This window comes from Eptatretus burgeri, chromosome 12 (genome assembly GCF_056783735.1).
Source record: "Eptatretus burgeri isolate ZD-2024b chromosome 12, Ebu_testis_v1, whole genome shotgun sequence".
NCBI classification, from domain to species: domain Eukaryota; kingdom Metazoa; phylum Chordata; class Myxini; order Myxiniformes; family Myxinidae; genus Eptatretus; species Eptatretus burgeri.
The window spans coordinates 49,939,267-49,966,115 of NC_140972.1; the positions used below are offsets into that span (position 1 = coordinate 49,939,267).

The 26,849-nt window shown below is 42.6% G+C and overlaps 1 protein-coding gene across 14 annotated transcripts in view; it reads right to left on the reverse strand.

Annotated features, from left to right (window-relative positions):
- Positions 1-26,849, reverse strand: part of LOC147015585 (amyloid-beta A4 precursor protein-binding family A member 1-like) — a 210,173-nt gene that overhangs the window by 122,945 nt on the left and 60,379 nt on the right. For 10 of the 14 annotated variants that reach the window (XM_085850478.1, XM_085850488.1, XM_085850476.1 and 7 more), the window contains 2 exons: positions 21,494-21,526; positions 20,629-20,715 (listed from right to left, as the gene is read on the reverse strand). In XM_085850478.1, the coding sequence (XP_085706604.1) occupies positions 20,629-20,715; positions 21,494-21,526 (120 nt within the window). The remainder of the gene's footprint in view (positions 1-20,628; positions 20,716-21,493; positions 21,527-26,849) is intronic. The other 4 variants (XM_085850482.1, XM_085850486.1, XM_085850487.1 and 1 more) reach the window with 2 other exon arrangements.

Genomic DNA, 26,849 nt, shown 5'->3' on the forward strand with positions numbered 1-26,849 from the left:
GATTGTAACACCCCTGATGTCCAACTCAACAGCTGGTGGATTAGCATAGTATAACCGCTCAAAGTAACCAGCCCAGCGGGCCTTCACTTCGGGCTCCTCTGTCAAGAGCCTACCACCCTCTGCTCTAACTGCAGTACACCGAGGGATGGGCTTCGATGAACGCAATGCACGAATTCCCCTAAAAGCAGGATGAGAATCACTTTACCACAGGTGATGCTCTACCCCCTCACAGATTCCTCACACATAGGCCGCCTTGTCCAACCTTCACGCACATACAGTTTTACGCCTCAGCTCCCTGAACAGCTCAGCTCAGCCATTCAGCCTGGCCCTGCGACTCTGGTCAATGGTATCCAGTGTCTCTTGAGAGACAAAATTCTTCTTTGCCCTACAGTGAGTTCCAAGACATCCACCGGCAACATCACGGACGGTGGTCTTGAAGGCACTCCACAACTCTTCAGGACCTCCCAAAGCACCCAGACCCCCAAATCTCCACTCAGCTTGTTCGCAAACTCCTCAGCTACCCTCTCATCCTTGAGCTTGCCAACATCCAGCCAGGGCTGGGATGGTACCATTCTCCTGGATTTAAGGTGCAACTTCAGAGTTGCTACAACAAGCCAGTGGTCAGTATTGAGGAACTGAGCACTCCGGTAGACCCTGCAGTTCTGGATTATCCTCCAGCGACCATGAACGAGGACATGGTCAATCTCCTTTGCCACACTGCCAGCGTTGGAATACCAAGTCCAGCGATGAGCTTGTGGGCGCTGAAACCATGAACCGGCCACCCTAAGTCCATGACTTCTTGCCTAGTCAAGGAACTTAGTGCTATTCTGGTTTATAGTTCCTGACCCATGGGGACCAACACACACCTCATAACCATCCCTATCAGTTCCAGTCGATGCATTGAAATCCCCCAAGACTAGAAGTGTATCTCGTCTGGGGCACTGATCAACCACAGACTCAAGCGTGGCGTAGAATGCATCCTTCACAGTGAGATCACTCGCCTCAGTCGGAGCATAAACAGAGACCAGCGAAATGACACCTAAGGAGTGACGAATCCTTAGTCTCATAATACGCTCGTAGACCGGTGTTACCTCAATTATCATTGGAGTCAGCTTATTGGACACAGCTACAGCAACTCCTTGGGATTGGTAACCATCAGAGCGACCAGACCAATAGTAGGTGTAACCACCCACCATGATCTCGCCGCAATCCGATCTCCGAACCTCAGAGAGTGCTGCAATACCGATGTCCAAACGCTTGAGCTCAGATGATAACAGACAGGTGATCATCCTCTCTTCGGGATAGGACATTCCACGCACCCACCCGAAGGGACCACCTCAAGTTAACCCAAGGAGACCGACGTCTAGTGGACGACACCTCAGCACCACTCCGACACACTCTCCCACAATCTGACCCGGGAATGTTACCCCGTGGTTTCCCTCCTATCATCAAAGTTTGGGGGTCCCGAAGGCTTTTCCCCAATCCAGTCATCCGGTGAGCTGCCCTGCGAAGGGAAGCTGCACAGGAGGAACTCCCACGAAGTGGGTTTTCAAATTTCTTTGCGTTTTTGTGTTTTGCGGAATGAAGGGTTTTACGGTGGGTGGAGTGCAAATCCTGCCGCCAATCTCCTAATAAGAAGTAACCCAACTGCAGGAAGACGTCCGCAGACACAGTTGGGCACTAGATATGGATGGCCGCTGGCTCACAAGGAGCTCCTCCGCCCTTTGACAGGTTTTGTTTTTAATCCTGCTGGGTGTCCATATCCAAACACCTTCCTCACCAAAAAACCTGGTGGGGGAGACGGTTTAGTCGCCGACATCCCGACCATGGAACAGGTTCGTACAGGTTTACATGATACCTGCAGTAAGTCACAGATCTAATCTGGCCTGACCTGACTGAACCAATGTTGGAGCAAATAACTATTTTGGGAGCAACCCTCCACCCCCCCCCAACCCCTCTCGAAACCCACTCTACCCCAATGTTTTAAATAGCATGAGCAAACTTTGGTGCATCACAGCTGATAAAGGTTGTGGTCAAGTTGCATTGAAATAGTGTGTGGTTTCAGAGAAGAAAGATAATACATATTTTGGGGGGCAACCGCCACCCCCCCCGTACACCCCTTTAGACCCCAATTTATTTTAATGTCATGAACAAACTTTGGCATATCACGGGTGTTTGTTTTTTTGTATACAATGTCAAGGCTTGCATCAGAGGGTGTCATGAACAAACTTTGGTACATCACGGGTGATTTTTGTTTTTTGTATACAATGCCATGGCTTGCATAAGAGGGTGATTAAAGATTGCAATCAAGTTTCATCAAAATTGTGTGTGTTGTTTCTGAGAAGAAAGCAAATACCTCTTTTTTGCAGGCAGCCCCTCCCCCTACCCCCCTTAAACTCCTTCCATAGACCCACTCAGACACCAATTACACTGGTTTACAAAGAAATTTAGGCACGCATGAAAATAGGTGTTGTAACCTAATTTTGGGGTGCTGATTTCAGATACGAAATCCATTTTCACTCATCACCTCTAGTTTTTGAGATATAAATGTATACATGTAGGTACATGTATACATATAGCCCTCGACCCAAAAATATCTAAATATGTCAGTAATACACTGCATAAATAGGTGTTTTAGACTAATTTAGGGATGCTGAACTCAAATTAACACTTTGGCAAGCCGATGACGCTATTCGCATTATCCAAAAAACTCCGTAGGTCAAACATGTGCATTGTGTGGCTGGGAACGCCAGTAGCTTACTGGTGGTGAGAGAGGCTGGTTAGTGCTGCTCTACAATTATCCGGTAGGATGATACTTTTATATAAAGTAGCTGGGTTTTTAATTTTTATTTTATACTATAGAAGAATCATTTCATGGGAATGCTGGGGTATTTATTCCCATTGGCCACTCAGTTCATTTGAAGGAGTCATATGACAATATGGAGCTCCTTCTGGAAGCTGTCAAGTACCATACCAGCAGCACCAGTGGAGCCTCTGTGGGGACCTCAAGGTCATTGGGCTCCTCATGGGTATGCAGGCGGGCTTCTTGAAGTACTGCTGCTTTCTCTGTCTCTGGGACAGTCGGGCTGTGCCAAGCACTACACGTAGAAGGACTGGGGGTCTAGGACCACTTTTGTGCCTGGGGAACACAGTGTCCAAGAAAATCCTCTAGTGGACATGAACAAGGTGCTTCTTCCCCCTCTTCATATCAAGCTTGGCCTCATGAAGAATTTCGTGAAGGCCATGGACAAGGATGGCGCTGCCTTCCAACACCTGTGCACTCTGTTCCCAGGTCTCAGTTCTGCTAAGCTCAAGGAGGGCATCTTCTCGGACCTCAGATCAGGGAGGTGCTGAAGGATGAGGTATTCGAGGAGAAGCTCACCTTGAAGGAACTGAGAACATGGGAAGCATTTAAGTCATTCTGCCATGGCTTCCTTGGTAACACACGTGCACTAGATTACCAAATGCATGTCGAGAAGTTGTTGCATGCTTATCAGGATATGGGGTGCCGAATGTCTCTCAAGATTCACTTTCTCCACTCCCACCTCAACTTCTTCCCCCCGAACCTCGGAGCAGTAAGTGACGAACACGGGGAAAGGTTCCACCGAGATATTACTAAGATGGAGAGCAACTACCAAGGCATGTGAAACCCCAGCATGATGGGGGACTTCTGCTGGATGCTCCAGCGCGACATCCCGAAGGCAAAGTACACCAGATCCTCCAAAAAAAACTCACTTCTGACTGTCTGTAGTACGATGTGTATATATGCTTATATCCAAGTAATAGTAATATTTAGTTCTGTCAGTGTTCTGTGTCTATGTTTTGTTTCATTCTGTAATATGCCATTTGAATATATGAAATAAACACATTATATTATAAATATATGCATTATAATAAAAAAATGGGATATGTGTAAGCAAAAAACTAGAGGTGATAGAGCAAAACTGTTTAGAAATTTGAATTCAGCATATCAAAATTAGTCAGAAACACCTATTCACATGCTTGCCTCAGAATTTTTTTTATTTTTGTAAGCCAGTGTTATTTTCATGCCATGAACATCTTTGGTACATATTGGGTGATGAAGGTTGTGATCAAGTTTCATCAAAATAGTGTGTGTGGTTTCAGAGAAGCTGTTACAAGTGTTTATGGATGGATGGACAGAATGATGGATGACGTGCCATCTCATAAGCTCCCCAGAACTATGTCACAGGCGAGCTAAAATTAAAGGAGGGGAAGGAATGGCGATTCCATCTTTTTGATATGTAATAATCACCAGTTGGCTGGGTGTGGGCACCTCTCTCACCTGCCATGGCACTTCAGAAAAAGACTTCTATGACTCATTGGGACTGACAGAATCTGTCAACTTCCCAACCTGGATCTCAACCAATGGTACTCAATCTCTTTTGGATCTGATTTTGACAAATTTCCTTGAAAATTTCAGGTTTTTCCTCTGCTCCAATCGGTTCATCTGACCACATGCTTGTTAAAGTGGACGTCTCTCAGGCTGTTATTAGAGAACCACCTCAGCGCCGTTGAGTCTCCCATCTACTATCCGACATCAACTCATCCTGGGAATTCTTTAAAAGAAACACCGCCTCCCTCTCAGTCTCCCTCTCCGTCTCCCTCTCCGTCTCCCTCTCCGTCTCCCTCTCCGTCTCCCTCTCCGTCTCCCTCTCCGTCTCCCTCTCTTTCTCCCTCTCCCTCTCCCTCTCCCTCTCTCTCTCTCCCGCCCACCTCAGCTGTTACTGCACGTGTAATCACGAGGGTTTGCTGCATGGTGGTTTTCGTGGTGCGCTGCGTGTGGCGGTGTTGCTTTCTACCCTTTTCTCACTTTTTCCCATTTTCCCTTGCTATCTCTTCACTTTCCTTTGAACTAGTTACTGGATAGAGCGAGAGAGAGCGCACCCGTTTCCACGGTGCTTATTTGTTCCGAGGTATCGAGTGTTTTTTCCCCCCACCTGTGATCATGGCGACCGTCGAGAGTGTTCCGGGATTAGAATTGTTGACTAGGAAAAACGGCTTGTCGTGCACACCGCCACCCAAAATCTCGGTGGAGCAAATCATTGGGTGTATCGGAGAATCCATCGGTTTTCAGAATGTAATTGCTGCATCGAGGATGAATCATGGCATCATCGTTTTCGTCTCGAAAGAGGAAATGGTGACGCAGCTCATTGAGACCGGTCTCGCTATAGAGCCGGATATCTTCATGTTTGTTTCCCCGTTTGACGCACCATCGGTAAAGGTAATAATCTCAAATGTTCCTCCTTTCCTCCCGAGTAAGCAAATCATGAGTGCTATGGAACAGTATGGGAGCATTGTGTCTAAAATAACCTTCGTTCCTGTTCGCGTTAAGAACAAGGAAGCAAAACATGTCCTTTTTTTGGTGTCAATTATATATTATTCTAAAGCCGAACATTTGACAGTTGGAAGTTATGGTGAAAATTAAATATAATAACTATACATACCGGGTGTTTGCTACTTCGCAGACTTCGGCATGTTGTAATTGCAGTCAGTACGGACATGTTAAAAATGATTGTCCTAGTTGTGTGGCCGAACAGCCAACAAAAGAATCGAGTAATCAACACGAACCGGTGCCAGGCAATGAAACTCCCTCAGAGCCAGGCAAAAGTTCCGAAAATCGAATCGAGGATACGAGTGAGCCTTGTGTGGTTGCACGTGGAAAACGACAGCACCAAGGTTCAAGAACAATCGAGCCTGTTTCATACGCTGAAGCAGTCGCTGTGAAAAGAGTTTCACGCGGTCCGAGTGAAACTCAACCAAAACCTTCCAGTGTTAAATCCTGTCCTAGTGTTGAGGAGGAAGCTATGGAGCATCAACAGGCTTCATTAGCTGAGACTACAAGTAGAGATGAATCGTCTATGGGCGGTGCATCAGTGCATGGTGAACTCAATCAAGATGTTCAAACAGTAGGTGTGCCTAGTACACCAGAACCCCTTGACGACCCCCCCTCAAAAACGGAGACTGATCCTTTACCTGAAGAATTGGTCTTCATTAAGCAGAGACCAGTATCTCCTGCACCCGAAAAGCATCGTTATCGAGCACGTTTTGTGTGTTTCGGACGACACTTCTTCGATATCAGATTTCAGTGTGACAGAAGGTGCAGTTGGGGATTCACAGGATTGTGGGGACTTTGACCCCCCCCTCTCCGACTGAAATAATCCAATTTCTCCATAACACCTTTCGGAAAATCAGGCTTATTGATTATTTTCCACATTTGGATAAATTTAATATTACTGCTTCTCGTATCAGAAAAAAATCCATCAGCCTATGATGCCAACGAGTCTCAGGTGTATAGGCTGAAGAAATTTGTATCTATAGCAAGGAAAGAACTTAAATTATCATTTTAAAAAATAACTCATTATGGTGTTATCAATTGTAAGTAGAAACATAAACGGCCCCGATACGAAAAACGCATGTCAAACTATTATTTGAGCAAAGGCATGTAGACGTAGCTTTTCTTCAGGATGTAAGTTGTGGTGACACCTGTTTAGCGGAATGGCAAAATACAATAAGAGGTTCATGCTTCTTCAGCTCGTTTGATTGTCCTAGAGCAGGAGTCGCTTTCTGCCTTAGTTCAAAAATCCCATCTGACCACATAGCATTTCACGAAGTCATGAAAAATCATTTGGCTTTTGTGGTTTTTCCGTATGGAGGTCATAAGGTCACATTTCTGAATGCTTATGTCCCAAGAGATCCTTCGAATATTATTTTTTTCCTTGCTGGACAATTATTTAGCTTTAATTGATTTTGATGGTCTTGTCTACCTAGCCGGTGATTTTAATTGCACCTTAGAGCCATCTCTAGACTGTAACGGTCTTTAACCTCACCTGGAGAGTGCAAAACATTTGGTGCCTGTTCTCATAAAATATCACCTGTTTGATGCATGGAGGTTACAGCATCCCCAGGTCAAGCAATTTTCATGGTGTAAAGCCTCTAATAACAGGGTATCCTTTGCACGTTTCGATAAATTGTATGTTAACAATGGTTTCCGGAATTTCATTTTGTCAACAGCGATTTCGCACTCTGGTTTTTTAGATCATCATACGATATCTTTAAAATAGATTTTTCCTTATACTCCACGTAAGAGTGCCAATTGGGCCTTAAATGTTGCTTTATTGATGATTGGTTGATGAAAAAAATCATTTCAAGAAAAAAAAACATAGCTCCAGCGAACTATACCACTGAGGTTGTTTGCATTGATCAAATTCTCCCGAAGAGTACCTGAATGAATCGGGAATTGATTTTTTAATAATTTTTCGTTACCCGATTTGAACGAAACTTGATAATGCACACCGCAGGTGAATGGTGAGTAAGGTAGCCCTAACATTTTTGCGCCATCATGTACCGTTTTGGCTGTATTTCGAGAACATACATACAAGATGAGAGTTTTAGTAATATATAGATATATAGATCAAGAGCATGACTTCGATAGCATGGATCATAAATATCTATTTGCAGTTTTGAAGGGGTTTGGATTTGGTACATTCAGTTATTGTATCACAATATATAGTTTGGTTAAAGTAAACAATGGTTTGATTTCTCCCTTTTCTGTATCGAGGGGTATAAGGCAGGGTTGTCCCTTGTCTGGTCTTCTTTATGTACTTGCCATTGAGCCCCTTTTAGTTTGGTTGCGGGAGAAACTGTTAGGGTTCTCTGCTTCCCCAAATGAATCTCCCATAAAAGTTATTTCACACGCAGATGATGTCTGTGCTGTAATCCAGACCCAAGATGATGTATGTGAGCTATTGAAAGCTCTTCAAAATGTTAGTGTTTATTGTTCAGCTAAGGTGAACTGATCGAAGAGTTATATGCCTCTTTTTTTGGACTACCAACAAGTTTTTCTTTCCCGTCACACCCTGGAAGAATGATGGAATGTACCATTTGGGCGTACATCTCGGTGATTCGCGATATATCCAAAAAAACTGGGATGGTTTAACCACTAAAGTGTTTTCCAAACTCCAAAAATGGAGAGGGCTGCTTTGTAAACTTTCTTACCATGATAGAGTATTGGTGGCAAACAATTTGATCACTTCCACTCTGTGGCACAGGTTTATGGTGCTACAGCCACCAGAGTGGCTCATCAAAAACACCCAGAAACAATTGATTGACTTTGTTTGGGGTGGTAAACATTAGCTTCGACCAGGTGTCCTCAGCCTTCCTCGTAATGAGGGGGGCCAGGGTTTTGTTGACATAACCAGCAGGCTCATGACTTTCCGTCTTCTCTTTGTAAAGAAGCTTCTTTACAGCCACATGCCTTGGGAGAGTCTAACCCTGTGTTTGCTGAAGCAAGCAGCTCGGCTGGGATATGGTTGCGAGCTTTTTTTGCTCGACCTCCCTGATATTGATTTGTCATCGCTTCCTCTGTACTTGCAGAGTGTCATCAATGCCTGGCAAGCTGTCACTGCGTCGTGACACCAGTTCCTTTACCACCGCAATTTTTCTGAATGAACCAATTTTTTACAACCCCCTCTTTGCAGCCAATCCTTCTTCCAGGACGTTTGTCCAGTACTTTGTAGGGTCAGATATCCTTTCAGTCCATAATTTGGTGGACTTTCAAAGAGAAAGGTGGAAGTCCAGCTGCGAAATTTGTCCTTTCTGGCTTTAGGTCAATTTGTATTATTGGTCAGATTTTTCTTGCAATTTTAAGAGCATTAAAAAATGTGGGAGTAGTTTTCAAGAACCTCTTTGAATCTGGTAGCTTGTTTAACCGATATGCTTTCCCTGGGTTGCTTTTGAGTTATAATGGCAAATCTGTACTTTTTAACTTGATGGAGAAAGAGACTTTACATGACCTTTGTGTTGGTTCACGAAAAAAATAAGTGACCACTATATTCGTTATTCTTGTGTGTCTGTCTGTCTGTCCCGAGCATAGCTCGGTGGGTTTTGATCCGATCCTGATAAAATTTTGGTGGGAGGTTTATATCATGATCTAGTTGTGTTTTCCTGAGAATGGGTGTGGTGCGCCCATTATGGGCGGAGCCACGCCCCAAACACGTGTTTTTAGGGGGTAGCCGATTTCAATTTGCATCTTCTCCTAAGGGGTTTGTCGAATCTGGCGGGGATTTCAGCATTTGGTTAGCCAAATGGCACCTGCATAGCCCCACAGAGCTCGATTTTTCATTTTCGTCCCAAGGTCAAGGTCAAGGTCACAAGGTCACGAACCAAGAAAATTGCGAATTATGACATAAAAATCCATCTTCTCCAAGGGGTTTGTCGAATCTGGCAGGGGGTTCGGTATTTGGTTAGCCCAATGGCACCTGCATAGCCGCACGGAGCTCGATTTTTCATTTTCGTCCCAAGGTCAAGGTCACAAAGGTCACGAACTTAGAAAATTTCGAATTTTGACATGAAAATCATACGACCGCCCAAACTTTGAGAGCTAGGATGACAATATTTTTTATGCATAATCTTGAGGTCATTCCCCACCTAAAGGCCCGGTCACACCTTGACGTTTTAGCCAGCGATGGCAACGTATTAAAATGTATGTAAAACGCTGGCTGACGTTGAACTTTTGATGTTTTTTTTTAAGATTCGGACGTATTCATAACGAGTTGGTCGTATGCATAACATATTAGTAATGGACACAGAACGTTTCGTTGTGTTATAGATAACTTATACCAACGAATGCTGAACCTGTTGTTGGCCTACACAACCTATGCCCAACGATAGTCTAACTTCGGCATGGCGCGTTGCACGCATCGCCGACGATGTCGTGACGTAGCCTATTAAAAGGCTGATGCACAACGATTCGAATCATAACTGCCGTAGAAATGGAAGTGACAACATCGCGGTCACACCTTGGCGATCTTGCCAGCGTATGCCGACCTAAGAAAAATGTGTCTAAAATGTTGGGGGCACGTCAAATACGGTATGAGTAAGTTTGGTATACGTGAGTAGAACGCTAAAGAATGCTATCATACGTCGTAGTAAGTAGAGTACGTCAAGAAATTTTAAACATGTTCAAAATTTTACGACGTACTCGGCGTATGACACACGTTCTGCATGCGATGGGGATAAGTTTTACACACGATATGCGGACGCTTACACACGTCCACAAAGGCTACTTATAAGCTACTCATAAGTCGAAACACGTCGCGGTAATGTCCTTTTTACGCGAAACTTATTTCTAACTTATGTTTGACGTGCTTTGAACCAATTCTTTACGTAGTCCCAACACACATCGACGTATGTAGACGTATTCCAATGACATCTTCCGGTCGACAAAAAAAAAAAATGAATGTGTTTCTAGCTTACAACTGCCAAATAAAGACGTGTTCCCAGCGGTTTTGGGAATTGGTATATAAAAATGCTGCTCATAAAAGGGGAACCCAACAGTGTTTTCGAGTTCCTTTTTGAGTCGATGTCCATGTTAGCAGTATCAGTATCAGTATTAGTATTAGTATTAGTAGTAGTTTGTTCATGTTGGCAGTAGTAGGTGAGTGTGAGGGGGAGGGTGTGGGTTATGATGGATCGTCCTTGCGTCGGCGTGTCCACGGGTTGGTTCATAGGCTGCCACTCAACGATTTAAATGGCTGCATCTCCACGATTGAAAGTAGACGCTTGCGCTCAACAATTGGATTTTTTTCACACTCAACGACTTTTAAACGGTACCACTCAGCTAGTTTCATTGTTTCCAATGAACGATTTAAATTGCTGTCACTCGCCTTTGTTTTTTGACGCTGGGATTTGGAAATTTGAAGCGTTTCTTCTGAACGTGTTAAAACGCTCAAACTCGACTATTTTAAATAGACACTGCCGATGGAGAATTGGAATCATAGCCAAGCTAGACATCGAAGTGTGAACATCCTCGTCATGCCGAAGAAAAGTTTGAAGAATGCTGCAAATAAGTGTCCTGGCCGTGGCCGTGGACGCTGACGCAAGAACGATCCATTATACCGACGTCTTTCAGCCTATGAGTAACTTAAAAGTAACGTCTGTCGATGTGTGGCAACGATCGCGTAACGTGCCAACAACACGTTAATCATAGGTTAGAAATAAGTTTCGGGTACGCTAAACATTACCTCGGCGTGTCTCAACTTATGATTAACTTACAAGTAGCATGTGTTGACGTCTGTCAACGATCGCAGACCGTGCATACAACTTGTGGCCAGCGTAGCGGAATGTGTGAGTCATACGCCGGCATACGTCGTGAAATTTCAAGCATGAAAAAATTTGAGGACAACCGAAAAGTACAACGTTTAAAGCCAACGTACAACGACGTATGGCAGTGTTTTTCAGCGTGCTCTCAATGTTATCAAAACTTACCCATAACGTATTCAACGTGTGCCAGCGTTTTAGAAAAAAAATTCAAAAATCGGCATACATTGGCTAAAACGTCAAGGTGTGACCGGGCCTTAAGGTCTTGAAACCATTTTGCTCTATCTCGAACACCTTGCCCGTGGCGCCCCCTTCAAGTTTGTTTTTACGCTGATTTTATCAATGTATGGATAATTAATTATCTGAGGAGTGCAAAATGCCATATAGCCTATATGACGTTATTTTGTTCCTGGAATGTTTCAGAGGAAGTTTTGCACCAAAGGTCATAATCCTTGACCTTTGACCTATAAAGTTCACAAAGGTCAAATTTTCAAAGTTGTGGGAATCGAACCGGGTTTTCGACCTTCTTCGACAAACTAACTCCAATAAGCTATAGCACGTATCCTGTTTCCTTATTTTAATGTCTACAACATTGTTTTGTGACCTTTAAAGGTTATGTAAAGGTCAAATTTTTAAAGTTGTTGAACGAAACCGGGTTTTCGACATTTTGCGGCTAATAACCTGTCACTCGTACCACATCATGTTGATCATTTTTATAACTTGGTCAAACATTATCATATTGTCTCATCCTTGACTTCTGAAACAATCTACATCGTCAAATACCACTCGTGAACCATCGTCGTCTTCAGACTTGTTTATTTTATTTTTACTGATTTAGTGAAAAGCCCTTTTGGTATCCAATGGAAAGAGCACCTGTCAACCCTTTCAACCCTTTCTTCGCTTATTCCTGCATGGCGAAGTCGATACACAGCTCCAATTTCAAAACGTTCAGGTGACTTGCAATGGAGATTAGTGCATTGGATTCTTACTTGTAATGTTTTGTTGCACAAATTTTCCAATGAAATTTTGGAAGTGTGCCCTTTGTGTGAAAATTGTGAAACGAGGTATCATGCATATGTCGGGTGCACAAGACCTTTTTTTTTGTATACCTTGTCGAGGCTCGTATGAGAGCTAACACACAACGCATACCAAGGGAGATATGAGACAAGAGGGGCGGGAGTGGGAAGGACAAAACAGTGGGGAACAGACACATTAGGAAATCTGTGGAAGGGAGAGGGATGGGGTGGGGAACATGGGGTATACAAGATGGACATTACAGGGACTTTCAGGAAGGAAAACAGGGAATTTGAAGGAGGTGGGCTTGGGTGGATTCTCAGGGGTAGAAAAGATCAAGGATTTGGATGGGGGATGATAAGAGGTGGTGGTGAACAGCTGTTTTGAAGGCCTGGAGGGAAGAATGGGATTGAAGAGAGTAAGGGAGTTTATTCCAAAGGCGGGAAAAAAGAGGAATGAAAGAGTGAAGGTGAGCAGTGATTCGTGATTTTGGTAGTTTTACCAGAAGGGGGTTGTTGGCGGACCTTGAGCGCCCTGTGGAAATGTGGTGGGGATAAATTGCAGAGAGAGCGGGGGGGGGGGGGCGAGGCTGGAGAGGAGACTGTAGAAGACAGTAGAAGACAGAAAGACCACCAACCTGCCTGTGGTGAGAGAGTGAGAGGACCAAAGACTCAGCCTCATCGCGCGAGATGCCAATGATCCGAAATGCCTCGGTTTCTACAGCGTGAAGCCGAGAAAGGTGGGAGGCAGGAGCACCAGCCCAGAGGGGAGAGCAGTACTCCATCAGGCTGCGGACGAAAGCTTTGTAGGTGGTTAGGAGCTCAGGTGGGCTGAGGAAGGACTTTGCACGATGGAGGATTCCCAGTCGGCGACTGGCTTTGGGGGCGAGGTTTTTAATGTGACTTTCCCAGGAAAGGTCATGGCAGATAGTGAGACCCAGAAGCTTGAAAGAAAGGACTTCTTCCAGAGGATTGTTGAGAAAGTGGATGGGGGGGGGGGGTTCTAAACGGTCCTTTCGTAGAGACATAGTGAGAGTGTGAGATTTGTCCGAATTGAAAGACTTGTTCCCTCATTTAATTTTTTACACGATTTTTTTTGAAACTGGGTTTTGCTTTTTCTTTTGTGAAATTTATTTATGGTTACACAATGTCCTCTGCATGTAGACCTGAAACTGCTTTGGTTATTTTTTTGATCGCCGAGGTAAAAATGACAATTTATAAAACCAGAAAAAAGAAGGTGGAAAGTGGTGATCTTTCTGCTTGTAATATAATTTTGACTTGTCGAACTTTAATTTCTTCTCGAATCCAGCTCGAGTACCTATACTGTAGCCGGTATGGGAAAGAGCAGGATTTTATTGATAAATGGTGTGTGAAAAATGTTCTTTGTTGTGTAACAAATGAAACACTTGTTCTGATGTACTCAGGAATTGCTTCTCATGTTCTGTTTCCTAAAAATGTTTCCTTAACATTTGTTTTCTTCGTTTTGCAAATGTTTTGTAACATTTATTTTATACTCTTGTAATAAAAGTCAAAGTCAGTCAGTCAGTCAGTCACTGTCAGTCAGTCACTGTCAGTCAGTCTCTGTCTGTCTGACACACACACACACACACACACACACACACACACACACACACACACACACACACACACACACACACACACACACAGATTTATCCCATCTCATCTTCAGTTGTCATACCCTTCCTCCCACCCATGGTTCACTGAAGCTTGTGGCGAGGCAGTTGTCCTGAAACAACTTGCATTCACCTCATGGAAGGCAAATCCAACTGAGGGAAATCACAGTTCCTTCCACAAAGCTCGGAACAAGTGTGTGTCTACCCTCAAGAGAGCCAGAAAACAACATCTTTCTAATCTCACATCTGAACTCTCAAACATGTCTCCCTCCTACAAATCCTGGTAGCATCTTGTTAAATCTGTTTTTGGTGTATGTCCCCCCTCCATCCATTCCCTCACCTCAAATTGCCACACGGCTGACGCTGCTCGTGAAAAGGCTGAATGCCTAAACTCTGTTTGCTTCTAAATTTTGTGTCCCAAGCCCATTGCTTTCTGAACCCACCTTACAATGTCGCACACAGCTATGCCTGGACTCTGTGTCCTTTTCTCCTGACAAGGTGGAGAGCTTGCTGTCAAACGTCGACTCAGATTCTGCAACCAGTCCAGACGGCATCAGCCCACTGTTCCCCACCGTTTTGTCCTTCTCTCTCCCACCCCTCTTATCTCCTGCTCCCCTTGTTGTGCGTTCTGTGTTCGCTCTCATACAAGCCTTGACATTGTATACAAATAAATAAATAAATAAAAATATCCATCAAATTGAGGCCAAAACCATCGGTCATAAGTTTTGTTTTGTATTCCACATAACTCTTTCAATGCAGAGCAATCGATGACATGTGTAACAGAAATAAAAAGTCCAAAAGACATTGCTCTGAGATACCAACCAATCTATTATTTACTTCAATTACCTCCCCTCCAATGGAATATTAAATAGTTATCTTTTTTCACGAACAACATGATGGGCACAGTGTCAAAATCAGCCTTGGCAGAATTGGCAAGGTTACAATGGCAAAGAAACAAGCAAAGAAAAGAGCACAATTTAAACAGATTCGATGGTGTGATAGTTGGAGCAATCACTTTGAGTCTGGGATGTGGGTGGTTTGAACCTCAACTGAGTCCTAACAAAGACTACAAATGGTCCATGCTGCTTCCTTGCTTAATGCCCAGCATTTAAAAAGATAGAACATGAACAAATAGCCGTTGGTTGGCAATCATTGTATTGACTTGATGGGAGTAATGGGCTTTTCCTGTATTGCAGCTCCTTCTAAGGGATTTAATATTAACCTCATTTAAGCTTTTGATACATCCCTCTATCTCCATCATAACCAACCATTCCTTATTCCAAAGGTAAAACACTGTGAGAAGCCTGAGGAAACCCATGGAACACCAATGAAACATCATTTGAGGCAAAGTCTGCCATCATCCATTTGTTACAAAAATTGGCAAGTATTATCTATGTAGTATTTGGTGAAATTTATGCTTTCACCCCTGTCTGTCTGTTTGTCTGTGAGCAGGATATTTCAAAAAAGTTAGGGACGGATTCAGACGAAATCTGGTGGACAGGTTGGTTTGTGTGATAAGGACAAATCGATTCGATTTTGGTGAAGATCTGGATCCGGATAAGAGAATTTTAAAAAATTTGTTTAAGTGATTCTTTAACATTGAGAGATGAGGTCAAAAACGATACAAATCATATTTCAAAAAGTTGTGGACAGATTCTAACAAAACTTGGTAGACGAGTTGGATAGGTGACAATAACAAGCTGATTAAATTTTAAAAAATGACTGTTTTTACAGCCATTTTTCCCTGCTGTGCAGGGGTTGGGCTTTTTCTTGAGGCAATGTTTTTTATGGCCAGATGCCCTTCCTGACGTCAACCCTGGTCGCCTCTTACGACACACAGGGATATGGTACACCTATTCTAACCGGGGCATACACCGGGACCAGTACACTGGCACTCATTTCACCGACCTCGGAAGGATGACAGGGTGAGTCAACCCCCTGGTGTTAATTCAGCAGCCAACGGGGCTTGAACTCAGGACCCTGGGATCCCAAGCCACCACCCTAACCACTAAGCCAACACCAGGCTTAATAACAAGCTGATTAGATTTTGGTTAATGTCCGAAAGCATATCCGGCCTATCAGTGGGATACAAAACGCAAACTGTTTAGCCTGGTGGAGGTATGCACTCTGCCGAGTGCTATTCTAGTTTTAACTGTATTTGGGCTATGAATTGACCAAGTAGAGTGGGAATTCTCCTCCAGTCAGGGAGTTTCAATCTGCTAGGTGAGCCCAATGCAACAAAAACAAGAAAGAACAATCAGATTACAGAACCTTTCCAGGACTTGTTTTGTGTGGCAAATAAATGGAAGGATGCACGAAATGAAATGTCGTTGATTGCAAGTGAATGGTCTAAAGGGTATAGTTGTAAATGTGTAAATGTGAAAGATCTGAAAAGTTGTAAAGGTCAAAAGGTCTGAAAAGGTAAAAATGGTCTCAAGTGTCTTCAAAGGTCAGATGGGTCTAAACTATAAAGGATGTAATTTAAGGTCTAAAGGGTCAAAATTGGATAAAGGGGACGAAAGGGTCTTAAAACGTCTGAAAAGGTTCTCAATATCAAAGAGGCACACCTGGTGTTCGCTTAATGGTTAGGGTGGTGGGCTTGTGATCCTAGGATCCTGAGTTCAAATCACACTCAGCTGTTGAATTAATACCAGGTGGGGTTGACTCTGCCTGTCATCCTTCCGAGGTTGGCAAAATGAGTGCCAGCTTGCTGGTATCCTGTGTCAGAGTGGTGACCCGTCCAGGATGTGCCCAATAACCAGAGACTGATTAGGCAGCATCAACGCTCTGCACAGAGTATGGTCCCAATGGATGGATCAAAGGGGTTTACAGGGTATTAAAAGGTCTGAAAGGTGTGAAGGTTTAAAGGGTAGAAAGGAGTCCATGGGTTTTTGGGGTTCTAAAGGCTCGAAGAGGATTAAAGGATCTTAGGAGTCCTGAAGGGTCTTAAAGGTGTATATAGAATCTTCGCAATTCTAAAAGGGACCAACGGAGTATACAAGGTCTTTGGGGATCCAATGGGTCTAATAAGTGATACAGAGTGCTTAGGGTTCTGAAGGGACGAACGGGGTAGATGGGGTTTAATGGGGTATATAGGTTCTAACAAAGTGTTGGGGTCCCAGGGATTCTAACAGTCAAAATGGGTCTAAGGGTGTCTTGGATGGTGTAGGGGGTCCGTGAGACAGATCTTAGAGTATATCGGGGTTTTAAGGATGTAAATGTATAACAGCATCTAAAATATCTAAAGAGTCTTAAAAGGTCTTCAAAGTCCAAGGGGTCTCGGTGGTCTAAAGGATATAAAGGTTTAAAAGGTGTGTTCCAATAGTACATACTTAACAGACAGTCACATTGAAACTGAGGTTCAAAGAGTACGTAATTAAGACATTGTCACATGGGTTAATGGCGAGACATAGATACACTTGTTCCGTTATATATCGATTCTCATGATCAACAATATCATTCTCATTTTCAATATTGTCATTATCATCATTTTGTACCATTGTTGTGATCATCATTATTTTTGCCATCATCATCATCATGATAAACAATCTAATTATCATCATTTCCAACATTGTCATTATTATTATCATTATGTTCCACTGTAATTATCATTATGTATCATCATTATTGTCGCATCTGCAGTTAAATTGTAAGTACAGTACTTACATTGTACAATTGTAAGTACAGTAAGTAGAGTTAAACGCGTCTACACGTGCGATGTTATAAAAAAATTTTACCTCTGAGGATGGAAGATAGTAGTCTTCTGAAACGTTAGGGCTTTAATGAAGAATTTTATTATTCTTTTAGGCTCAATGTGCTTCTACTCCTATATCTATCTATCTATCGATATATATATATATATATATATATATATATATATATATATATATATATATATATATATATATATATATATATATATATATATGTACGTATATATGTAGTTGCAGACCCAGGGTAGGGAGCGAGAAGACCATGAGGTGGGGGGGAAGGGGGAAGCTACCTCGAGTTCCCACCAGATTCTCTGGAATCGCAGGCCGTCGCACACAGATTACTCCGTGACGTGGCGGGTCGCTAATCGACCGTGAACACCAATAACTCAACCACGTGACTTAGGGTCCTTCGTCTAATGAATACCGGTTACCTAATGGTCACGTGATTTAATTACTGTGGGACATGCCCTCCGTACGCCTTGTTCAAACCAGATCACTTTACCAGATCAGATGCAGCAGAGCGTAACTGCCCAAGGACGTAGCGGCTAGGAAACAGATTGTTGGGGATAACGTCCCGGCTCGGCTAGGATACAGACCATGCTGGACCAATGAAGGAAAAGACGAAAACGAGCTGGGAACATTTCTATACAAAGCATTTATTTACAATTAGCGAGGAAATGTATGTGGCACAGTGAATGGGGTTTATTGTTATGTACAGCAGGGATAGCAAGGAATTAGTGGGGTGCGACAAAAGGCAAGCAATTTACAAAAGCAGACACAGAGCAGACTTATCCCGTTAGAACTTCTGCAATCTTAACTTATGCTATGACAGGCGCCATCACATACACACACACAAACCCGAGGAAGATTAGACAGCCAGAAGGAAAACAAGCATTGGAGGACTAACGGCCTCGCAAGACCTGGCGCGGTCAGTCAACCGCGCAACCCAATACACTCCGTGGGCCGCTCCGCTTGAGCGAACCCACCTTAAGAGTCGGTGTGTTATCTCCTGCTTAATTACTTTGCCGGGGCTCGTGGAAACGTGTGCTCCGCACTGGTCCCAGAAGAATGTCTGTCACACACCAACCCCGAGTGTAGATGCAGCGACAAGCAGATAACAAGGAGCGATGAAGAGAGGGCGGAGAGAGGCGAAGGAAGGGCGAGGCAAGCAGATGAAGATGAAGGTGAGTCAGGCTGGTGAAAAAGAGCATAGAGCGGACGGTTTCGCGATCCGCCTTTTATAAGCCCAGGGCGAAGGGTGGGATGATGACCCAAAGCGATGCGCCGAGACCTGAATCGAGCTTCCTTATTGGACCACTGCGGTCATAGCCCCGCCCTGCCAGGCTCCTGGCGCCGGAAACGGTCTCATACGCACATCCGGCACGACACAGCCCGGAGCCTCGCACCCCCACGACCCCCGTCCCTCGCCGCCTGTCTTGCCGTGTTCTGGTGACTGGACGAGGGTCACGTCAGTCCCACGCGCCCATTCAGGGCACCCCCGGCGAGATGCGGTTGGTGCTGTTAACGTGCTTGGCCTGTCCCCACACCACGCGGTCCGAGTGGCCTGGGACATGCAGCGCGCCTTTGTTTGGTGGCAAATTGTATCGATGCGGAGGTGCGAGGAGGCGCGGGATGATTTTTCCAGTGTGTAGGAGAGATTGGTGGTTGAGGTGGTGAGTTTTTGGTGAGCGAAGGCTAAGCAAGGTGAGACGCCATTGTAAATCGGTGCACAGACTTTGAATGAAAGGGCCGGGGGACTAACGGCCAGGCTCAAAAAAAAAAAACACTATGTGCGCGCCGGGCAGTGAGTTTGTTGTGGTGATTCTCTCACAGGTGGCTGCTTGGGTGCCGTGCTTGCATTGATTTGTGCCATGGATAAAAGGAAAAGGTTGGATGGAAATCAGGATTGAAGATAGAGATGTAGTTATTAGACCCATGCAACACACTTCGTCCCGTTAACCCACAAGACATGAGGGGAAGATCTGACTGCACAAAGACTAATTAAATAACTGCCTGGGGATCACTGTATGTTGGGTGCCATTGCCTGAGACGCTAAGGCTTAGAGGCATGTGGTTTTTGCAGAACCGTGACTATATATACATACATATATGTATATATATATATATATATATATATATATATATATATATATACATATATATATATATATATATATATATATATATATATATACATATATATATATATGTATATATATATATATATATATATATGTATATATATATATATATATATATATATATATATGTATATATATATATATATATATATATATATATATATATATATATATATATATATATATATATATATATATATATATATATATATATATATATATATATATATATATATATATATATATATACATATATACATACATACATACATACATACATACATACATATATATATATATATATATATATATATATATATATATATATATATATATATATAATCAAGTGAATCGGATGAAAATTGATGATATATGTGACCATGACCTTTTGACCTCAAAAAAAAAAAAATCGGTTTCTTGCTTGTGACTCTACCAGGTGGTGAAGTTTTGTGTATACTGGAGTAAAAATGCAACCTGTCGGTGATTTACAAAGCCAGACAGACAGGCTGACAGGCAGATAATAAGACAAATTAGCAGACCAGACCAATCAATGTGCAGTACTTGTGAATCTTCAATTACGCAAATAACGACGACAAACAAACCCAATTGCAATCTCATCTGGCGAGGTTAACAAGATTGTGCATTTTACAATTCAGAGCCTCCATCAGGGTACATGGATTTGAGTATTGAAGTCCATTACATGCAGACTCACACACTCACAGACTAATTACAATTGCTTCGCTGTTTCCTTCAGGAACGGGCGAAGATAACGGGATGTAGATAGCATAAGCAGTTTAATCAAAATGGAGATACATTTGAGGCTCGAGTTGCATTTAGTGTTGAGTTTGCTTTTATATTATTATAATATACTGGTAACCTCAAATCCCAGATGTGATAAAAAAAACGAGGAAGTGTGAACAAGTTGAAAAAAAAAATATTAAAAAATGAATAAAAAAAAAAAACAACAGATTTAATGAAAACCTATTAGTTTCAAAATGCTTGGATCATACCTGTGTGTCAGCATTGAGAACTTTAATCCTTTGCGTGGAAATGAAAAGATCAACTTCAGTCATGGGTTGAGATTCCCCCTCGGGTGCCTGTGCACAGAGCCAAGTACGTCACCATGGGCCATGGAGGTTTTCAGCTTTCACATGGCAATGTTGAATATTATGCATCTGACAAAATAAGTATCCATCATCAATGTATGCAACACAGAAATTACTGGAAAATTTGATTTGATCCACAGCAATCTGAGAAAAGGGATAAGTTAGAGATCGAGGAAGTACTGGAAAAACACCAAACTTTTACATGACTATCAAATATTTATACTTAGAGCCTCACTGTTCGAAGCAGAACTCAAAACGCGTAATAAAAAAAAAACCAAAGAAAAGAAAAGAAAACAAAAATATTGTGAAAATAATGACAAGGTGAGGAACTTTATGATTGAAACTTTTTGTGAAATGACATGAAGAGAAGAAAATTGTGGTTGTCATCACAAACATCACAATGACAAGAACAAGGAGGTTGGTGTTTTTGGGGTTTTTTGACAGCAAGCAACATGAACCCAGAAGAAATGAGAGAAAAATAATCACATTCAGCAATGAAAAGGCAAAGCCATGGGGCAAATATAAAAAGGATAAAACAACATAGGGACAAAACAGAAGATAAGGAACAACTTCAAAGAGAAAGTAAGAAAAAGTAAAACAAGCCGGTAAAAACGTGGTGCGAAGCGTGGATACAACCAGCAGAAAGTTGAGTGCAAAGCACAATGGTTTTGGGCCACATGCCGCGATCGCAACCCTACTCCACCCCCTCCCCCGCCCCAACCCCTCCCACGGTACATTGCACGAGAAGAGAAAAGTTTGAGTACACCACCTTCTTCTTGCTTTTGGCCAATTTCTGAGCCTTCTGGCCAGCATCAAAAACAAATGAGAATGGAACAATGATTAGAAGAGAAAAAAGGAGGTAAAAGCGTGACAGAAGCCATGCTCAGTATACAAGTATAGAAGCATATGCCCTGGAGCCCATTATATGCTGGATATCTAATTCACCGGTCTAGGTTAATCCTTACAAATGCAAAAAGGACCCAGCAAATGAGCAATGTATTGAGCACTAATTTAGGACAACTGTTTTGCATGAATACAAACTGCCTTTCCTTTGTTAAAAATTAATCTGCAACCATTTCATTTAAACAAAGCAACACAATTGGGCTGACCACATTGCAAAGCTGGCCCCCAAAGCCAGACACAGACTGGGAATTGTCCGACGTTCCAACTAATATTCCTTGATAAATCAGAGCTAATCACAGTCGATAAGGCCTTTGTCCATAGCTCAATGGAGTATTGCTTTCACTTTTGGGTTGTTGGTGCCCCAGCATCACGAGTCTCTCCTGAATTCTGTAGACTAAATCTCTCAACATTATTGGCATCTCCAATGATGAGGCAGAAGTACAACTCCTGTTGCTCTAATCGCGGATAGCTCAGTTGTCTGTTTTCTCCTCTGCTCTATCAACCCTCCGACCCTCCAGGTAGCCCGCATTCTTCCACTAACCTCCTCCTGGTTGAACTCCCAAAATTGAACGTTCTTACACCAACCTCCTCCTGGTTGAGCTGGCCACACAACTCCACTATTTTGTTCCTCTTTTCTCCCGTTTGTGGAGCTATCTTCCAGAGACAGTTCGAACCAACGCTTGACGGAAGCGGCACACCACAATCTCATGTCATCCAATATCCCACTCACAATAATTTCTACCCCCATCAACCTATCTAACTTCACCCTCTTAATTGCAGGTTTCCTCCCTCCCCCGTTTTGTTGTTCGCCGATTCCCTTGCTTGTTTTCTCACACTGTGGTCCCCACTGTCACCAAATTGCCTTTTTTACAGTTTATTAACTCCTTGCTCGCTCTTCTATGAAGATCAATTTTGAATACAAGAATTTTTTTAAACCCTTCTGACACCAACTCGTGAGAGCAGCAAGGTACAGGGAAGCTAAACTCAAATTAAAAAGAGAGAATGTGTGGGTCCAACTTTGGCTGTGAAAAGAATGTCATGTGACATTTCACAGTCAATCACGGAACCCACGGCTGCCTCCACAAAAAAAAAATTACAATGACATTTATAGAGTTAATTATTGTTGGTTCGTGGTGCACCTTTCTGTGAAATGAGAAATTGGGGAATGATCAGATATATTATCAGCTCTTGAAATACAAGCTTTTATTACCCTTCAAGAGAACAGATATGCAATTTCCAAAGAGGAAAGGCAACCTATATTTTGTAAGACAATAATATTCATAAATCCAGTTGAAGACATGATCTGGATATTGTAATCACTGCTCATGTTATATGGAAGTTTCTTGCAACCAATTTGATCCAATGGAATATTTCTGCAAAGAATGACCATACAAGCACTAAATACTGTACCTATTTTCCAAGACAAATAAATAGCATTTGCTTACATGAATACTCGATGTGCTTATCACCTCTACCACCAAAGGTGAAGGAGGTTATGTTTTCACCCCTTTCTGTCAGTCTGTTTGTTTGTCTTTCACCCCAAAAAAGTTGTGCACGGATCCGGATGAAATTTTGTGGACAGCTTTGGTGTGTGACAAGGATTAACTGATTGGATTTTGGTGAAGATCCAGACTCGAATCCGTATCTGAGAATTTTTAAAGCAATTCTTCACCATTGAGAGATAGGGCTAAAAATGATATTGTACTGTATAGCATGATATTTCAAAAAATGTATTGGGCCCAATATGTTCTCATGGATCAGGCATTATGTGGTGGAGGTATGCGCTCGTCGTTTTTATATGCACCGAGAGAGGAAGGCGGTGTTGTAACTGATAAGGCGAGCATCGAGCTAAGATTGTATGTACCTTCATGTGAGGCAAGGTTCGGCAGGGATGGAAGATAAATGAGCACAGGACTCATTAGGGCTTCGTGCATGAACTGTTTAAGTCACCACACTCCTGGTAAGGATCAAACACAACACGGGCATTGATTGGCACGAAGGAAAGACGCCATTGGCAGTGAAGCCAAACTGGGGCGATGCTAAAGCTGATTCTGGGGCATCTGGTGGCCAATCGCTGGGTCATGCATGAGCTTGGAGGCATGGCAGCAGGTGGGTCCACATGGAGGGCTAAAACTGGACTGAGAGCATAAACAGTAGAGAATGAGAGAGTCCTCAATGAGAGGACAGTGGAGGAGTCTATTAGTGTATGCGTCATGGAGGGTTCATTTTTCGAGCAACCTGGGACTGCTGATGGTATCTGTGAGTTGGGGAGCAAATATTTTGTGGGACCGACTGCAGCACAGGGACTATGTCACGGGTCAGGACCGCTGGCTGTAGAACATCTCCCAAAATCCTTGCCTGCCCCATTGTGTAGGTGCATGTGTGTGTGATTGGCACCATTGGGGTTTTCGTTTATTTGTACAATAAGTTGTGTCATTCCTTCCAATATTCGTTGTTTTTGTGCTCTAGATCTGTTCTGAGTTTTCTTATCCTGACTCCCTGTGTCTTATTCCTTTGAATAAACCATTTTATCAGGATGTGTCCACAATCCCATTCCATCTCCCATGCAATTAATTGGGCCATGAAGATATAAATTGGATGCATGGCAGCAGGTGGGTCCACGTGGAGTGCTAAAACTGGACTGAGAGCATGAACAGTAGAGAGTGAGAGTCCTCAATGAGAGGACAGTGGAGGAGTCGATTAGTGTATGAATCATGGAGGGTTCATTTTTCGAGCAGCCTGGGACTGCTGATGGTGTCTGTGAGCTGGGAAGCAAATATTTTGTGGGACCGACTGCAGCACAAGGATTATGTCACGGATCAGGATCGCTGGCTGTAGAACATCTCCCAAAATCCTTCCCTGCCCCATTGTGTAGGTGCATGTGTGTGCGATTGGCACCATTGGGGTTTTAGTTTATTTGTACAATAAGTTGTGTCATTCCTTCCCATATTCGTTGTTTTTGTGCTCTAGATCTGTTCTGAGTTTTGTTATCCTGACTCCCTATGTCTTATTGCTTTTAATAAACCATTTTATTTATCAGGATGTGTCCGCAATCCCATTCAATCTCCCGTGCAATTAATTGGGCCGTGGAGATATAAATCAAACTGCATCAAGGAATCGACAGTCCGCTCGTGGTGGCCCAAATAATTTTGCTTATCCTCGAGAGTTAATAAACTCCAGCGTGGTGGTTTGGCATTAGCAAAGACCATAAACGTGATAGTATTTTTGTTATAACATGTCAAACATCCAATAAGAAAAAATGAATTTATGAACTTCATGAGAATTTACTTGGATTATAACGAGAACAATACATTTTGACTCTTGCTTCCTTACTTGAGGCGACCAAAACAACTAGAGGGGTTAAGCATTAATATGGATAAATAACCCACTCAAAGTGCAAAACAGGGTTAAGCAATTGGTTCACTTTGTCTATCTGTCTACAGACGTCAGTCGAAATGATAGAGGAACTACTCGATTTCAATTGAATTTTATATTTTGAAAACTGGAGAATATGAATCGGAATACGAATCTGCAGTTTAGCAGTACAGGTCACCCTTGTATAACGCAGGGGATGTGTTCCCAAGAAATGCCGTGTTATCTGAAAACATGTTATGGGGCAACATTTAACATGTTAAAATGGGAGTTATGCTCCAAGTGGGGGAAGAATTCAACCTTTTAAGGTTGAAGACCTACATAAACACATCATAAAAGCAGAAAACAATGCATAAATAAAACATTTAACAAATAAAAACATTAACAATAATTACTTTTTGATAAGTGTTACCATGATTGGGGTTGGATACAGTACATATTGCTTGTGTCAGGCCTATTCAGGTGTGACAGGCTGTCCAGTTGAGGTTGAAGGCTCAGAAGATGAAATGGAGGCTGATTTGCTTGGGAGCTTTTTGAAGAACTTCATAATGGAGACTTGAGTGGCTGTCTTCATTTTCTGTTTGAAGACCTCCTTGTAAGATTTCAGGACATTCTCTATCTTCCTCCGCACTTTGGAACCTCTCATACAGTCGGGATCATGTTCATCACGAACGACTCACTCAGAGGGATGGAGCACGAACAACTCGCTCAAAATGACATGGCACGGCAAAAGTGCCCGCAGTAAGTGAACGATTCACTCAGAATGACAGAGCGCGGTTGTTGTTGTTGAATTAAATCTGCGCTGTAGTGAAAATGCGTTATCAGAACATGTCTTCTATGAGGGTCACCTGTACTTTGGCTCTGAATTTGGCAAATTGCATGGAATCTCATCCCGAACGTGCATGCGTACTGAGGAGTAAGGCAATTGTGTTAGTCTGTCTACCAGTCAAGCAAAATTAAAAATCATTCCAAACAGGAAATGTACTGTTTTTAAGGACACCATAAAGGAAACAAACAACATGCACAAACAACTAATGTAACATGTGAAATAAGGTGGTGTAAAAGACGGTGCATCAATGGCAGTAAACTTTGGAAAAACGTTTGTTTCATTTTTCTTCTACACTAGAGCCTTTAAAACTTTTATTTTATTTCAATTGAATTATATACTTGAACCCTGCAGAACACAAATCGCCTTGTTGGTACTTCCAAAAAAAAAAACTTACAGTTTTGCAATACTTGGCCAAAATATTACGCCATCTCGACCAATCAAATTTGCTGATCGTGCTCTCAGCGTTGGGGAATATCGAGATTCAGACAAAATCATGGCTCGTGGGGAATATAGATGGTGTTCGGAAATGCAAAGCAAGAGTTGAAAAGACTCTTCGTCTGTCCATTTTCTTAAGATTGTGAGGGGTTAAGTCAGTCAATAAACTCTCAAATTAAGTGATGTAAAGCAGTCTAAATTATCAATGATCACCCATCAAAATATATAAAAGGCGGCGAAATACTGAGCATTTTGAAGACATGATTGAAGCTATACACAGTCTGCCAAAATAAATAAGGAAAGTTATCATTTGAAGAAAAAAAAACAAATCAAGTGAAAACAGTTGGCAAAAGAGTTGGCAAAAGAGTTGGCAAAAGATGAATAGCATTCGAGACAAATATGTACAAAATTATTTTACCAGTCAGCAAAAGGTGAGACTTAAGAAGCAACAGTATGATAACTGTTGAAAAGCAAACAGGAAAAGGGTTTTGGTTCAAAAATGCTTTGCATTGAAACTAGCCCTGGGGCACAAGTACATTTCAGTCCAGGTCACAGCACACCAGCACACTAAAACTGAGCCACATCT